The 17,186-nt window shown below is 27.8% G+C and overlaps 2 protein-coding genes across 3 annotated transcripts; one reads left to right on the top strand and one right to left on the bottom strand.

Annotated features, from left to right (window-relative positions):
* Positions 1-725: 725 nt before the first annotated feature.
* Positions 726-10,178, bottom strand: LOC134836166 (putative cysteine proteinase CG12163). 2 transcript variants are annotated; one of them, XM_063851410.1, is made up of 7 exons: positions 10,105-10,178; positions 9,653-9,718; positions 6,438-7,514; positions 4,729-5,456; positions 2,120-2,728; positions 881-1,378; positions 726-825 (listed from the first exon to the last, which is right to left on the bottom strand). In XM_063851410.1, the coding sequence occupies exons 2-7, from the start codon at positions 9,668-9,670 to the stop codon at positions 738-740; spliced, it is 3,018 nt and encodes a 1,005-aa protein (XP_063707480.1). In that variant the 5' UTR covers positions 9,671-9,718; positions 10,105-10,178; the 3' UTR covers positions 726-737. The 2 variants fall into 2 exon arrangements, with proteins under 2 accessions (XP_063707480.1, XP_063707481.1); XM_063851411.1 differs by lacking the exon at positions 9,653-9,718.
* Positions 10,179-11,781: 1,603 nt separating this feature from the next.
* On the top strand, positions 11,782-13,509 carry LOC134834410 (lactosylceramide 4-alpha-galactosyltransferase). The gene is made up of 2 exons (XM_063849057.1): positions 11,782-12,711; positions 12,766-13,509. Exons 1-2 carry the CDS (start codon positions 11,963-11,965, stop codon positions 13,127-13,129), a joined length of 1,113 nt encoding a protein of 370 aa, XP_063705127.1. The 5' UTR covers positions 11,782-11,962; the 3' UTR covers positions 13,130-13,509.
* Positions 13,510-17,186: the final 3,677 nt, after the last annotated feature.

Below are 17,186 nucleotides of genomic sequence, written 5' to 3'. Positions count from 1 at the left end.
TATTTTAATCGATTTTTTTTTAATTAATTTTAATTTAATTAAATTTTTATTGTTTCAAATTAATTAATTTTTTTTAATTTTAATTTAAAATAATTTTTAAAAATATATAAATAAATATTTAATAATAATTTTGAATTCTCAAAAATTACAAAATGTCCAAAATAAAAAAAAAATTAAATTAATTAATTACATCACATTAATTATTTTTAATTTTTTAAAGAAAAATAGATTTTCCGTTAAAAAAAAAATTAAAAAATAAAATAAAACTTCTAATTTTTTCAAGTATTTAAAACGACAAGGAAAGAAAACACAAGATTGTCACTCAAACAGTTACTTTATTTATTACATCATCATCGACTTACATATTTTTTTTATATATTTAAATTTATTTTTTTTATTTCTTGCAAATTCAACTTTGCTATTGTCCATGCAACTAACGTGGGATATATTTTATTTATTTAACAAATTTGGTCTGGAGAAAAAAAATTAATTATTTAATATTTGGCTGTAAAAAATTGGAATTAACGAGAAAAAGTGTATTCGCTGATAATCTCACAAAACACCCGCAAGAGCTTAACTATTCGTATATTTTGATCTGTTATTGTCAAAAATTGGTAATTTTCCTTAAATTTCTATATAAATGTATAACACGAGAGCTCTAGACAAAAATATTCATGTGTAAAGTACATCACAATTATTAAATTTAAACGTTTTCTTGTTTGATAAATTTGTTCGATTTACTCGATGACAGCTGAGCTCGCCATTTCTGCGATGCCGCAACGGTTGTCGCCGCGCCACAAGCGATAATAACCTTGTTCGCCCCATCTAAAAAAATATTTTTAATAAAATTTATAAAAATCTCGAAAAAAACGTGGCTTACTTGGGTCCCCAGCTGTTCTTGATGATCCAATAAGGAAGTGTTTTATTGAATCTCGGATACGAAGCGGTGCCATATCCGACCAACAAAACGCCATGATCGATTTTTTTAGCTGCACACAAGATTTTCCACGGTTTCGAGACTCCGCCACGGTAAAATTGCATCGCAGCAGCATTCAATCCGACGGAAATTGGGCCATTTTGTACGAGGAATTGCGCGATGGCGGTTTCGTTCTTTGGCAAGTCGACAGCGCCCTTGACACGAGCATGCACTTTGCTGCTGTCAAATTCGCACTTTTCGCGATGTGCGCTGTACGGATACTCGCTTTCGAGTTCGATGCCGCCGAGATTTTCGATTGCCTTGAAGGCGTCATCCATGTAGCCGCCGCCGCATCCGTGATCGGTGTTGTCGCAGTCGACGAGTTCCTGCTCGGAATACGACTCGAGTTTGCCGTATTTGATGGCGTGTTGACCCTCGATGTTGCCGACGGCGCTGAAAGCCCTGCAAAAAGAGAGATTTTTCGTGAGAAATATTTTTTTTAGCAAATTTGAATATGAGAAATGTGCATTGGGGCAAAAATTTGAAATATGCATTGGGTCAAAAATTTTAAAATCTGCATTAGGGCAAAACATTGAAATGTTTATTGGGTTAAAAATTTTTAATTTCACATTGGGACAATAATTTAGAATGAATATTAGGTCTAAAATTGTCAAAATTTGCATTGGGACAAATTTTTGGAATGTGTATTAGGTCGAAAATATTAAATTTTGCACTGGGATTTTTTTGAAAAATTTTAAATTTGTATGGGACAAAATTTTAAAAGTAATATTGGGTCGAATATATTAAAATGTGCTATGGGAAAATAATTTAGAATGAGCTTTGGATCTAAAAATGTCAAAATTTGCATTGGGACAAACATTTAAAATGTGTATTGGGTCAAAAATTTTAAAATTTTTATAAAAACTAATTTTGAGATTGTTAATTGGGTCAAAAATTTAAAAAATTTGCTTTGAGATAAAAATTAAAAATGTAAACTAGGTTAAAAATTTAAAAAAAAGCTTTTGATTGAAAGTTTAGAGTGAATAATGGGTCAAAAATCCAAAATGTGATATGAGCCAAAAACATTATCAGCCCATATTCTAATTTTACCCCAATGCACATTTTAATATTTCGACCCAGTGAAAATTTTAAACGATTTTTCTTTAAAAAAAAGACAAAAACTAAATTTTATCAAAATCTTACCAACAACTTCCGCACGATCCTTGATTCTTAACTTCCGACACAACTTGCTTCTTTCTCCAATCATATTCTTCAGGCAACTCCAAATCTGTCATGATATCCGCCATGGGATTCTTGACCCTATTTTCGTGATCTTCCGGAACACGCAAGCCCGTGCGTTGCATATACTCTTCCTTCGTCAAATCCGCGAAATCCGTGATGCCATATTTGGCTGTTCCTTGCTCCATGCGATTCAGCTGCTCGATTTTGTACAAATTTTGTTTGAAAATCTTGTAGCGACGTTCGTGTTCGTCGTTGTCCTTGTATTGCCGGCGATGTTTGATCTTGTATTTGTCGAAAAGACGTTGCATGTGCTCCTCGCCCTTGTTTGTGTACAAACGACCTTCGTGCAAATGCTGATGATGATGACTTCTTAAGGAGCGTTTAGTGCGAAATTTGTACGTGACTTCGTCGCAAGTCATTTTTACGTCGTTTCCTTCCCTTTTCCACGGTTGAGACCAGATGCGAAGTGTGCATTGAATGTCATTTTGGTCGTCGTCTTTTGTCATGACGGTGATTTGGTAAGAAACGCCCGACACTAATTGTTTGGTAGCGGATTTGATTTTGATGAAGCTGAAAAATTTAGAAAGATTTTAGTTTGATTTTTTTTAGAAATTAATAAAAATTGTTGGAAATCTTTGGGATTTCTTTAAAAAAATTATTCAGAACTCGAAATGAACTTTTAGATCTTAAAATGAATTTTTTAGATCTAAAAATGAACTTTTAGATCTCAAAATGAACTTTTAGATCTTGAAATGAACTTTTTAGATCTCGACATGAACTTTTTAGATCTTAAAATGAACTTTTAGATCTTGAAATGAACTTTTTAGATCTCGAAATGAACTTTTTAGATCTCGACATGAACTTTTTAGATCTTAAAATGAACTTTTAGATCTTGAAATGAACTTTTTAGATCTCGAAATGAACTTTTTAGATCTAAAAATGAGCTTTTAGATCTTGAAAAAAATTTTTAGATCTAAAAATGAGCTTTTAGATCTTGAAATAATTTTTTTAGATCTAAAAATGAGCTTTTAGATCTTGAAATAAATTTTTTAGATCTAAAAATGAGCTTTTAGATCTTGAAAAAAAATTTTTAGATCTAAAAATGAGCTTTTAGATCTTGAAAAAAATTTTTAGATCTAAAAATGAGCTTTTAGATCTTGAAATAAATTTTTTAGATCTAAAAATGAGCTTTTAGATCTTGAAATAAATTTTTTAGATCTAAAAATGAGCTTTTAGATCTTGAAAAAAAATTTTTAGATCTAAAAATGAGCTTTTAGATCTTGAAATAAATTTTTTAGATCTAAAAATGAGCTTTTAGATCTTGAAATAAATTTTTTAGATCTAAAAATGAGCTTTTAGATCTTGAAATAAATTTTTTAGATCTAAAAATGAGCTTTTAGATCTTGAAAAAAAAATTTTTAGATCTAAAAATGAGCTTTTAGATCTTGAAAAAAATTTTTAGATCTAAAAATGAGCTTTTAGATCTTGAAAAAAATTTTTAGATCTAAAAATGAGCTTTTAGATCTTGAAATAAATTTTTTAGATCTAAAAATGAGCTTTTAGATCTTGAAAAAAAATTTTTAGATCTAAAAAAAAAAATTTTTAGATCTAAAAATGAGCTTTTAGATCTTGAAAAAAATTTTTTCTAAAAATGAGCTTTTAGATCTTGAAAAAAATTTTTGATCTAAAAATGAGCTTTTAGATCTTGAAATAAATTTTTTAGATCTAAAAATGAGCTTTTAGATCTCAAAATGAACTTTTTAGATCTCGAAATGAACTTTTTAGATCTCGAAATGAACTTTTTAGATCTTGAAATGACCTTTTTAGATCTAGAAATGAACTTTTTAGATCTAGAAATGAGCTTTTAGATCTAAAAATGAGCTTTTAGATCTTGAAATAAATTTTTTAGATCTAAAAATGAGCTTTTAGATCTTGAAAAAAATTTTTAGATCTAAAAATGAGCTTTTAGATCTTGAAAAAAATTTTTAGATCTAAAAATGAGCTTTTAGATCTTGAAAAAAAATTTTTAGATCTAAAAATGAGCTTTTAGATCTTGAAAAAAATTTTTAGATCTAAAAATGAGCTTTTAGATCTTGAAAAAAATTTTTAGATCTAAAAATGAGCTTTTAGATCTTGAAAAAAAATTTTTAGATCTAAAAATGAGCTTTTAGATCTTGAAATAAATTTTTTAGATCTAAAAATGAGCTTTTAGATCTTGAAAAAAAATTTTTAGATCTAAAAATGAGCTTTTAGATCTTGAAAAAAATTTTTAGATCTAAAAATGAGCTTTTAGATCTTGAAAAAAAATTTTTAGATCTAAAAATGAGCTTTTAGATCTTGAAATAAATTTTTTAGATCTAAAAATGAGCTTTTAGATCTCAAAATGAACTTTTTAGATCTCGAAATGAACTTTTTAGATCTCGAAATGAAGTTTTTAGATCTCAAAATGAACTTTTTAGATCTCGAAATGAACTTTTTAGATCTTGAAATGAACTTTTTCGATCTTAAGATCTAAAAATTAATTTTTTTTTTGAAAAAAGTATAAAATCCAAAGCATTCTAAATCCTTACTTGTAATTTTTATTGTCATCCTTGGCACTCGCATAGGACAAAGCATCGACAACCATCTGCTCCAATGTTCCAAACTCCGATTCATCGACTTGCTCAACGCCTCCGACCAACGTATCTCGACGACGTCTCGACGAAACTGCTGAACATTCATATTTCTTCGTTTCGACATGATTTTCCCACGCTCTCTCGTAAATTTGATGTTCGCATTGACGTTTTTCGCCGCCGCAACTCACTTCAGTCGTCAAATGATACAAAATCCCGGCGACTACTTGATAACTTCCCTTCACGACGCGCACAAATTCGCATTGTTCGCCCGCTAAAAGTCCTTTTTTCGGGACTTCAGTTCGTGCAAGCTCTTCAGCGCGTTGCTTTTTCTCGTCATCCAGCTCGTTGTGCCCGCCGGGAACGCCTCGTTTGCTGATTTTATGATTTTTGTACTCGTCACAGGTCCATTTGTTCTGCGGAGGACCCAACCATGGTTGATCCCAGATCTCGATTGAACAGGTTTTGTCTTCGCCGCCGCATTCGTGATGAACAGTGGCGCGATAGAGGATGCCCGAAACGACTTGTTTGCTCACATTGGCGACTTTTTGGAAGTTGCAAGCGGAGCCATCGGTGTGACGGAGTTGAGAAACGGCGTTTCGTGAATGACCCTCAACTTTGGTGATGGTTTCGGGATCGGCAGGTAAGAGACCTCCTACGATGGGGTATTCTTGACCAATTTCATTCTGTAAGAAAAAAGAAAAAAAAAATATTAATTTTCAATTTTTTTTTAATTTTTTCAAGAAAATTTTTAAATTTTAAGAAGAATTTTTTTATATTTTTTAAGAAAATTTTTAAATTTTTCAAAAAAAAAATTTATTTCTCAAGAAAGTTTTTAAATTGTTCAAAAAAAAATTTTTTTTTAATTCTTCAAGAAAATTTTTAAATTTTTCAAAATATTTTTTTTTAGTTTTCAAGAAAATTTTTATATTGTTCAAAAAATTTTTTTTCAATTCTTCAAGAAAATTTTTAAATTTTAAGAATAATTTTTTATGTTTTTAAGAAAAGTTTTAAATTTTTCAAAAAAAAAAATTATTTCTCAAGAAAGTTTTTAAATTGTTCAAAAAAATTTTTTTTTTTAATTCTTCAAGAAAATTTTTAAATTTTAAGAAGAATTTTTTTAAATTTCTTAAGAAAAGTCATAAATTTTTCAAAAAATTTTTTTTTTATTTCTCAAGAAAATTTTTAAATTGTTCAAAAAAAATTTTTTTAATTTTTTTTTCAATTTTTTTTAAATTTATTTCAAAAAAATTTTTAAATTTTAAGAAGAATTTTTTTAATTTTTTAAAAAAAGTTACTTTTCTGATATTTACAAGAAATTAAAAAATTTTCAATTTTTTTTTAAATTTTAATCTCGTTCCTTAAGAATTTTATTAGTTAAGAATTTTAAAAAAAAATAAATAAATATTTAAAAATTTTTTGTTTATTTTGAAGGAAATTTTACGAATTCTGTTTTTTTTCATTTACAAAAAATTAAATTTTTTAATTTGTATAAAAATATTTTGATTTAAAAAAAAAGTTGGTTAATTTTTAAAAAATTAAGAAAAAATTTCTTGGTTTTCAAGAAAATTTTTTAAATTTCAGAGAAACTTTTCCAACTATTGAAGCAAATTAAGGAAAATAATCAATCAAAAGTTCCCATTTTCCAACACACTCAAACCCTTTACCTCGCTTTTGCAATATTTCTCACAGTCATGTTGGGGCAAATTAGCCCGATTTGCTTTACACGATTGACAAATTGTCTCAGAAACCCGATGAACGATCTGCTCTTTGACATGCACCAAAGTCTTACTTTCGACATTTTTGCCTTGAGGTTGTCCAATTGCGCGTTTTTCCCGCTTTTCTTGCTCTTCTTCTGCATTTTTAGTGGGTACGACCTCTTTTTCGACATAAACAATCGCTCCCGTTACCTGACTATTGGGCGTTTCATGATTAAATTTAATTGGGAACTCATAACTGAACGAATCGTTGGCACTTTCGCTGTGATTGTAAATACTTTGGACAATCGCTTGCGTAAGTTGATCGAAAACTGCCACATATCGTTCCTTAATTTCGTTTACATTTGCAGAAGTAGCTGTTATTTCATCCAAAGCTTTTTTCAGTTCCTCATTATTGTTGAAAATATTCTCGAGAGCTGCTTGGATTTGAGCTTGGAGCTCATTGTTGATGGTTGGCGGGGTTGTCGGTGCTTCTGGTTGACTCTCAACTTGTTCAACGTTGGTTCTTGTCATGATTTCTTCCTGTTCCGGTTGCTTCGGGGCCTCAGCATTGTCCATAGCGATGCGTTTTTGTGGCGTTCCCGTCATAATTTGTCCTTCCAAGTCACCTAAACGCTCTTCCGTCATCGGCACATCGCGATTTCGCGTGAAAATCGGATTAATATTGACGGTTTTTGGGTCCGGAGTTGGCGCCGGCACAAATTCTTCGCCATTTTCCGTGCAATTAGTGAATTGCAAGACACGCAACTTTTGCCCAAAGTCCGTCGTGATCCATGGTTTCTCCAAAATATCCAAAAAACACACAACTTCCGTGGCATTTGGCGATTCGGCGCTCACAAAAAGGCGAAATCGGACTCCTGCGACAACTTCACGCGTTGCCGACAGAACACTCGAGTATTTGTAGTTGGCGGGTAGAAATTGGATCGCCATCGCCATGAGACTTCGCATCGAGGGATTAAGTTGCTCGGATGCGCCAACGGCATCTTTGTGAATGGCAATAAAGTCCTCGTTGCTGCCAGGTTGGTCCTGTGAAGGAAGCAGGGGGAATCAAAAATTTTTCTCCAGGCAGGCTGACAGCTGTTAGACAATGCGAGGCGAGGCGTTAGGCACAAAAAGTTGTTAAAATGCGGGATTAGTGATGCTTTTTTTGGTGTCACTCGGTGTTAAATACAAAAATCTTTTGTTATTTTGAGTTTCCTTGCCGGTGATAAGGGTTAATGACCCGCTTTTTAATCACAACAACCACACAAACAATCGACATGAGTTCTTTTCTTTCATTTTTTCTTTTGTGCGACAAGAGCGATTATGAAAAATTGAAACGAGATTGAAAAAGGTTTCGTGCGAAAAAAGCGACGAATTACTTTAGCGGATTTTGAATTCGACTTTTTTTTCGAATTTTTTTTTTAATATAAAAAAATTATAAAATTTTAAAAAATTACAATTTTAAGAATTTTTTTAAACTTTTGCTAATCTCGAGCATCCTATTTTTTTTTTAATTTTTGATTTTCTTTAATTTATTATAAATTTAATATTTTTTATTTTGATTTCTTTTCTAATAATTCATAATTTTCAAATTGTTTAAATTTTCTGAAATTTTTAAAAAATTTTCTAAATTTTTACAATTTTTTAAAAATTAAAAAAAAAAATTTTAAAAAATTCTTAATTTTTCTAAATTCATTTCAATTTTTTTTCGGGGCTGACAACCTCTTAATATTTGATCAAAATTTATTTTTTTTTCAAAATTTTTCAAAATTTTAAAAGAAAATTTTCAAAAGTTTTATTAATTATTTTATTCTCATATTATTTTTTGAAAATTTTCTTAAATTTTCAGTAGTGTACTAAAATTTAAAAATATTTTTTTCTAAAACTCCCTAATTTTCCCAAATTTTCACGGTTTTCTTTAATTCTTCTGTTTTTAAAGTTGTTCAAAAAATTTAATTATTTCTAAAGTAAATATTTTTAGATTTTTCAAAATTTTTAAAATTTTTCGAATTATTCAAAATATTTTTAAATTTTCTAATTTTTTTCAAAATTTTCTAAATTTTTTTTTAATTAATTATTAAATTAATTTAATTCTAAAATTAAAATGAATGAAATTTTTTATAACTTTTCCAAAATTCATCACTGATTTTAAAAAAAAAAAAATTTTTTTAAATTTCTAAAATTCTCAAATTTTTTCTTTCAAAAAATTTCTTAATTTTTCTAAAATATTTCAAAATTTTTCTAAATTATAAATTAAGTTTTCAAATTTTCTTCTTTTTAATATTTATTTAATAATTTTATTCTAAAGTTCAAAAAAATTTAAAATTTTTCCATTAGTTTTCTAAAACTTTCCTTAATTTTCCCAAATTTTTACGAATTTTTTTTTCAATTCTTTTGTTTTAAAAATTGTTAAAAAAATTTAATTAGGTATTTCCAAAGTAAATATTTTTGAATTTTTCAAAATTTTCTAAACTGTTTCAAAATTTTTTTTTTGAATATTTTTTAAATTAATTTAATTCTAAAATTCAAAAAAAAAATTACAATAAATTAAATTTTCTATAACTTTTCCTAAATTTCCTCTAAAATTTCAAAATGATTTTTTTTTTAATATTTTTCTTCTTTTTATTTATTCAGTTTATGCAATTCTAAAAGTTTGAAAATAAATAAAAAAAAATTAAAATTTCTAAAAATATTTCAATAAGTATTTTAAATTTTTTTCCAAGTTTCCTAAGTTTTTCACAATTTTATGAATTTTTCAAAATTTCCCAAATTTAAAAAAAATCCAAAATTATTTCCAATAATTTTTCTCAAAATTTCTACCATTTCAAATTATTTTCCACAGACTGACTTAATCCAAATTTTCCTCACAAAACGCGTCAGAGGTAAAAAAAAAAAATGAAAAGAAAATAGCTCTTGGCAGTAGACACGGCATTGTTTTGACGTGTTTTCATGTGGAAAATCCATCCCGCAACTCATTCATCATCGACACGAAGCCGACGATGCCGACGCGAAAAGGTCAACGAAAGACTAGAGTGACCGAAATCTCGTCTAAAAATAACTCGTCGAGACCCATTTTTCGCGACAATGTAGAGACCAAACAACATAAAATTTGATTTAAACACGCAACAGGTCTTTTTTAACGAAACAAACACAAATTTCACACATTTTCTTTGGAGACTTACAGCCTGCCCTTCTACCATCTCATGTTCGAGTTCCAAGCCCGACAAGGGAAGCACTTGCACTTCTTCCTGCGTAGTTGCATGTAAAATCAATTAGCGTCAATTACAAACATATGTTTTGTTGTATTTCACGAAACGCGTAGAAAATGACCTCATCCTTGATCGCTTTGGGAATCAATTTAATTTGAACGCAATATTTCGATGGAAATTGAATCTTATCAATATTGCATTACAATTTTCGCGTGTCATAGGTCAGTGTTATGTAAATAATATGCTCAAATCGTGTCGCAAAGGTCTTTTTTTTCAATTAATTTAATTACGTTGTCAAAACAATGCGAACAAAGAAAGTTTCGTATCTCGTCGATTTTTAATATTTTTCGATTATTTTCAGACTTTTCTTCACTTTTTCCCGTTAGAACTACACTACATCGAGCGATTCGAAGGATAATACTTACATCTCCTTGGTCACAGAGAATAAAATTTACGTTGAAAATTAGTGCGAAAATCAAAACAACTTTCCCGATGAGATTCATTGTCGCGACTAAAAGTGCTTTCAGATTGCGAATGACATTGTTGATGGACAACGTCGCACAGTGGGGTGAAATTTACGAAAATAACGGTAAGAATTTTTTTCGACTCATTTTGGTTTTTATGAGACCTCAGAGTTGAAAAGATATTAATCGGTTTTATTTAAAGAAGATAAAAATCATTCTAAATTTATGAAAGAAAATTTTGCTTTAAATATAGAGTAACATCTGACTCGTAAAAAACCAAAACCAAATTCGAATTTCTACATTTTTTTTATCTCAAAACTTTTTTTTGATGCATTTCACGCGAATTTCTGTCATGAAATTTGAAAAGATGTTTAAGAAAAAAAATAATTTTAAAATAGATAAAAAAAAAAAGTGTAAGAAACAGTAAAAATAAAATATTGGAAAAAATTCTTCCATCAGTCAGCGTAGTAAATCCTAAAATTTTATTTTTTTTAATCCTAATCCTAATCCTAAAATTATGTTTTTTTAAATTATTTTTACTTAATGAAGTAGTCATTTGCTTCTTCTAATTATTTTTATTATGAAAATATTTAAGTTCATTACTAAAATAAGTTATAAATTTCCAACCGGCGCTCTGTAAGTTTTCTGTGCCATGCTTAAAATCTGCTCTGTAACAAGATTATCTTTCACATCCTTGTATGCGGAAAAAACCTTCAACGATCGTTTCGCTCATTTGAGGAGGATAGCTTTAACTTTCTATTGCAAGTAAATTTTATTAGAGAATAACTAAATCAAGTAAAAACTGAAGCAAGTAAACTCTCCCAGTTTACTATAATTGGTCAACAATTATTTTGCCAACACTCCTGGTTAATTGTTGATTCCAAGAAGTTGCATCATTTTTATGTGCTTCACTTTGCTCAATCCTTTTGTTAAAACGTCAGCTGTTTGTTCATTAGTTGGTATGTACTGCAATTTTAGAAATCCATTTTGAATTGCTTCTCGAATAAAGTGATAACGAATTGAAATGTGTTGTTATTAATTATCGTCAAATGTATAAGTTTTTTAAACTAATTTTTTTTTCTTAAAATTTGAAGTGTGAAGTAAAAACAAACTATAAGTGTACAATAATTAATTTTGTTAGCCAAGTTAATAGCTCCTTTGATTAAAATTATATAATTATAAATTAAAATTAAATTGTTAATTTTTTAATTTCATCAATTTTTTTATTTTTTGTATAAATTTTATATTGCTACAGTTTACTAAATTATCATCGAAAAAATTGAATAAATAAATAATTTGAAATCTTTTTGAAACTTTCTTATGAAATAAACTATTATAATGATACAAAATCTGAATTATTTTTATAAAGAATTTTCAAAATTTTCGAACTTTTAAAAGCTTTCTCATCGATTGTGTTCAATTTTTGTAAACAATTAAGTTTTCTGAGATATTTTATTCTGAAAAAAAAAAAATCAAAATTTTACCAATTTTTAATAGATTTCACCCCATAGTGCTTTCTTTTTGCCTCAAATGAGACGAATAAAAGTGATAAACACGACATCTCGTGATGAGATTTCGAACTTCCAAAAAAACCGAATCAACATATGGCGATTTTTCACACCGATTTGTAAACAAAAATCACTCGCAATTTGAACTCTATCAATGACGCGAGTGATTAACGCGTAATTATCATGTTAACTCTTGTATTTGTGTTCGTCTCTTGTTGTTAAAATAGTGCTAAGTAACTGGCGGAGACATTCCAGCAATTTTTGTGTATTTTATTTAATTTTTTCGTTGGAGATAGCAAAAAAAAAATCAAATGGAGGATCTCATCACACTTTTTATCCGGATTTGCAGCTCAAGCAAGGCACGTCGACGAATTCTCATCATCGGCCTAATCCTCACAATCTTCATTTTTTACCTGAATCACACATTTATCGAGGAACGGCGTCGCAAATCGCGCTTCCTCAAAGATTGCTTCCACAATGCGTTACCGTTGCACGTCGAACCGTTACCTGAAATTGGCGCCGCCGCCGCTCACACGCCAGCCGGCAAACAAAACGCATTTTTCCTCGAAACAAGTTGCTCGACACCGGCAGCTACGATAAATCTGAATCCGCGTCAGTTGTGCGCCATCGAAAGTGCCGCAAAAAATTCGCCAAATTGGCAAATTCACGTTTTGTTTGCCAGCAACATCGGATTCTCGAATGACTCGACGACGCGGGAATTCAAAATGCTCGATGCCGTGTTGTCGAAATACGAAAATATCAAATTTTTACGACTAAATATCACAAATTATGCCGAAAGAACGCCGCTGGAGGAGTGGATGCGCGATGGCAGGATGTTCGATTCGGACTACGTGAACTCACATTTGTCGGATGTGTTGCGATATTTGACACTTTTCAAGTATGGCGGCACATATTTGGATCTCGATGTCGTCGTTTTGCGAAATTTGGACGAGGCGGGAGTGAATTATTCCGGTGCTGAGTCAGATGAAGATGTCGCCGCGGGATTTATGAACATGGAACCTGCCGGGTTTGGGCATCAAGTTGCCGAATTGTGTGTCAAGTAAGGATTTTTTTTATTAAAAACCTTCAAAAAATTCAATTTTCTTCATTTTAGAGACCTTTTGGACAACTTTGACGGCTACAATTGGGGAAATAATGGCCCCGGAGTCATAACTCGAGTACTGCAAACGCTTTGTGGCACGCAAAATCCCCGAAAAATGATCCGGGATCGATGTTATGGCTTTCATGTGTACCCCCCGGATGGCGTTTATGCCATTCCATGGCGACAATTTCGGAAATTCTTCGATGTGAAAGAGGCGGAAGAGACTCTTGCTAAATTGGAGAACTCATTTATCGCACATCTGTGGAACAAACATAGTCATAAGGTTAAATTAAAAGTGGGATCGAAGGCAGCTTATGCGACACTCGCGGCGAGACATTGTCCGCAAGTGTACGCGAATTGTGGGGAGTATTTTTAGGACGTTTTTAAGTCATTTTTAGGGGAAATATTTATTTTTTTTAAATTTTAGGACAATCAAAATTAATTTATTTTAATTCCAAAATGAGATATGAAACCAAAAATTGTCAAAATTCAAGTGTTTAGGCGTAAAAAAATTATTTTTTGAATTTAACTTAACTAGGTAGCTATAAAAAAAAAATAAACTGTAAGGCAGTCGCATTCAGCAAAAATGTTTCACATTCCACACAACTCACATTTTTTAATAATACTTTAAGAACAAAACTATTAATTATAATGATAACTTGCAGTATTACCGAACAAATTTTGTACAAAATGTATAGAAAGCAATATTTTTATAAAAAAGCGTAAATGAAGCAAAAACAAAAAAAAAATTAAAAATCTGCCCAAAATATTTTTTTATTAAAGTTTTGTCTTAAAAAAATCAAAAATTTTTGTAAAAAACATAAATTTTAATTATTAAAAAATTTAATATTTTTATAATATTTAAAGATATTAAAAATATTTTGTTAGAAATACCTGTTAAAAAAATTTCTTAATAAATTCAGATAATTTTTCTTTTTAATTTTAAATTAAATGATGATATTAAACAAAAAAAAATAATTTTCTTTATGAAAAGAAATATAGGGAAAAAATGAGTCTTTTAAGCCCAACGTCATTTTGATATTTTTTTTACATAATATTTTGCGTAAAATAAATTAATTTTTTGCAAAAAGCATTTTTTGAAAATTTTTTAGCCAAAAATTTTTTTTTTTTTAAAAAATTCCAAAAAAGTCAATATAAAATATAAAAAAGTGAAGAAAAAAAAAAATAAATCAAATTTTGGGTTCAATAAATACTGTTTAAAAAAAAATATTAGGTATTTAAAAAAAATTTAAGGAAGGAAAAAAATTAACTCAAAAATTTTAAACTTTCGTATAAAAAAGTTCCATTTTTATTCATTTTTTCAAATTAAAAAAGACCAAAATAGCATTTTTTAATTGCATAAAATTGCAATTTTGCCTATAAGTGCATTTAAATGCATATTTTATGCGCATAAAACGCTTTTTTAAATGCATATTTTTGCCAAGCTTTTTTCTTTAAAAAAAGATTTAAAAAACAGAGATTTTTTTACAATATTTCAAACAAATTTTCAAAGCATTTTTTAAGTTAAAAAGTCAATATAAAATATAAAAAAGTTAAAAATAAAATAAATAATTTTATTCAAAAAAAAATATTTGATTTTTTTAAGGAAAAAAATTTAGGAAAAAATTTTTTTCATTTTTTATAAAAGAAAATTACAAAATTTTTTTTATTGCTCCTTTAATTCTATTTATTTGAAAAAGATAACAAGGCAAATTAAAAAATAATTAAAAATTGTAAATTAAAAAAATAATAATAATAAAATAAATTATTAAAAAATTAGTCAAAAAAATTAAAAAATACGAGAATTGAAAATTTTTTATTTTTTTAATTACTCTTTAAAAAAAATAAATACTTTAAAAAAATAAATTATTTAATATTTTTTTAACTAATAATTTTATTTAATATTTTTTTAATTGAGGCACAAGACAAAAAATTTAAAGTTAGACCTTCCTAAATGTCATTTTAAATAAAAAATTACCGTTAAAAAATTTGAAAATCGCTTTTACGCTAATTCAACCTGACAAATTTAACAAATTTTGCTCAAAAATTACAAATAAGTTCACAACATATCAAAAAATATTCAATAATTTAAATCTCATCACAATGTGAAACATTTTCTGAATTGCTTCAGCTCTTGATATAAAAAAAACCTAGAAGAAATTTTGTCTTTTTTCGCCCACGTCTCGAAAAAAAAATAAAAACAAAGAGAAACATCGACAACGAGCGAGAAAACGAAAGATAATTCAATATTTTCCCACAATTAGAGAACGAAACGTAATTTAAAACCGCAGCGCAGCAATCAGAATCCCATAATATTGTTATTACATTTTACATTTATTCAGCATTCCTTTTGTGTGCGTTTAATCTCGCGCTGCATCTGAGGTACTTTTACTACAAAAGCCTTCGTTCTCATGTTCGATTGACTATTAAACGTACTTTTCTCTCTCTCGTTGGTCATATATTCTTGCATTCCATTTCCATAATTTTTTTCCGTGTTGTATTTGTATTGATTGTTTATCTCCTCGTTCGTCGTCGTCGTCGTCATCGTCAACGAACACTGATTTTTTTTTTGTTTGTTTCGTCCATTATTTGAACACGTGCATTTTATTTTATGAACATTGCTGGTTTGAGATGAGAAGAAGAAAAAAAACGAAGCGATGTCGAAGATTATAATGATGTCGATCAGCTCAGTTCAATAACGGGCAATTGAGGAATTCGTAAATTGTTATAGTTTTCAAGCTGATTTAAAGGCGATTATAAGCGGGGAGGCAGAGATGACGGGTCAAGACAATGCAAATGTTTGATCAAAATCGAGGTAATAACTTTTTTTCCTCTTCTTCGGTTCTGCTGTTTAGACACAATTGCGCTGGTTTGAAATTGTTTTTGAGAAGATGGGAGGCTTTTTGAAAAATTTTTATAAAAAAATGACTTTGATACTTAAAAATTTTTTAAAAAACAATTAATTTAAAAATTTATTTTAATTATTTTAAATATTTTTTTAAATAATTCAATTAAAAAATAATGCTTGATTTTTTTACCTAATAATTTTTATTATTATTTATTTTTTTATTGCTTTAATAATATTTTAAATGAAATTATTTAAAATATTAATTTATTCAAATTAAGGAATATTTATTTTTTTTATAAAAATTTTAAAATGTAAAAAAATACTTGAATATTTGTTTTTAAAAAAATTTTGATATATTTTGTTAAATATTTGAAAATTTTCCTATTTTTTTAAATATTGTTTATTTGAACCATTTTTAATTTTTATTTCGACAATTTTGAATTTTTTTTAAATGTTAAATTTTGGTATATTTTTTAATTAATATTTTTTTATTTATTTTTTTTATTTATTTATTTTTTTATTTATTTTTTTATAACTAGGTATAATTATATTATAATATTATATTATAATTATATTATAAAAGTTATAATTATATTTTTTTTAATTTCTTAGCTACAGATACAGAATCCTAAAAAAAAATATTTTTTTTTTAAAGTTGAACCTCACGGTCCAACAAGTTTTTTCAAAAAATTTTTAACAATTAGATAGAGGACTAAAAAATATTCGATACGTATTTTTTGTTTGGCTGTAAGGTCAAATTATTTTTTTATGAATTTTTGAAAATTTTAAAAAAGGTTTATTTTGCTCCTCGTGTCATCTCGATTTTTGTCAAAGTTTTCAAATTTTTTTGATTAGAATGTGCTTATTTATGCTTCTAATAATTATTTGAGCCATTTTAGACACTTTTGGAAAAGAAATTAGTGAGATTTAGAGAAAATCTGAAAATTGTCAAAATAATTTTAAATTTTAATTTCTGAAAAACTTTAAATTTCTGGTAAAAATTTATCAAAAAAGATTTAAATAATTATTAGAAGTATAAATAAGCACATTCTAATTAAAAAATTTGAAAACTTTGACCAAAATCAATGAGGAGCAAAATAAACCTTTTTTAAAATTTTCAAAAATTCATAAAAAAATAATTTGACCTGCTACAGCCAAACAAAAAAATACGTATCGAATATTTTAAAAAGTCCTTAACAACTCCAATAGGTTAAAGAATTGTTAAAAATTTTTTGAAAAAAAATTGAAACATTTTGTTTGAAAAAATTTATTTATCATAAATTTTAAAATAAATTGAAAACAAATTTTTTTGAAATGTTAAATTTAAAAAAAAAATTAATTCCAAATAAGAGTTTTCAACCCAATTTTTTACCCAATTTAAGACAATTTTCAGCCTATAAAATAATAAAAATCACTCAAATATATTTTTAATTAAATTTTGTTCCAAAAACCGATTGAAAAGCCTCCTTTCGAAACATTGAACATTAGTCATAACACATGTACTTGTACACTACATAACTCATTAAAAGCCTCAGGTGTTTAAAAACACTCATAAATACAGCGCCTTCTTAATACTCGACACAAA

The sequence above is a fragment of the Culicoides brevitarsis genome, chromosome 3 (assembly GCF_036172545.1).
Source record: "Culicoides brevitarsis isolate CSIRO-B50_1 chromosome 3, AGI_CSIRO_Cbre_v1, whole genome shotgun sequence".
Lineage (NCBI taxonomy): Eukaryota > Metazoa > Arthropoda > Insecta > Diptera > Ceratopogonidae > Culicoides > Culicoides brevitarsis.
The sequence above is the reverse complement of the archived record's forward strand: the minus strand, read 5'-3'. Positions and strand labels throughout refer to the sequence as shown.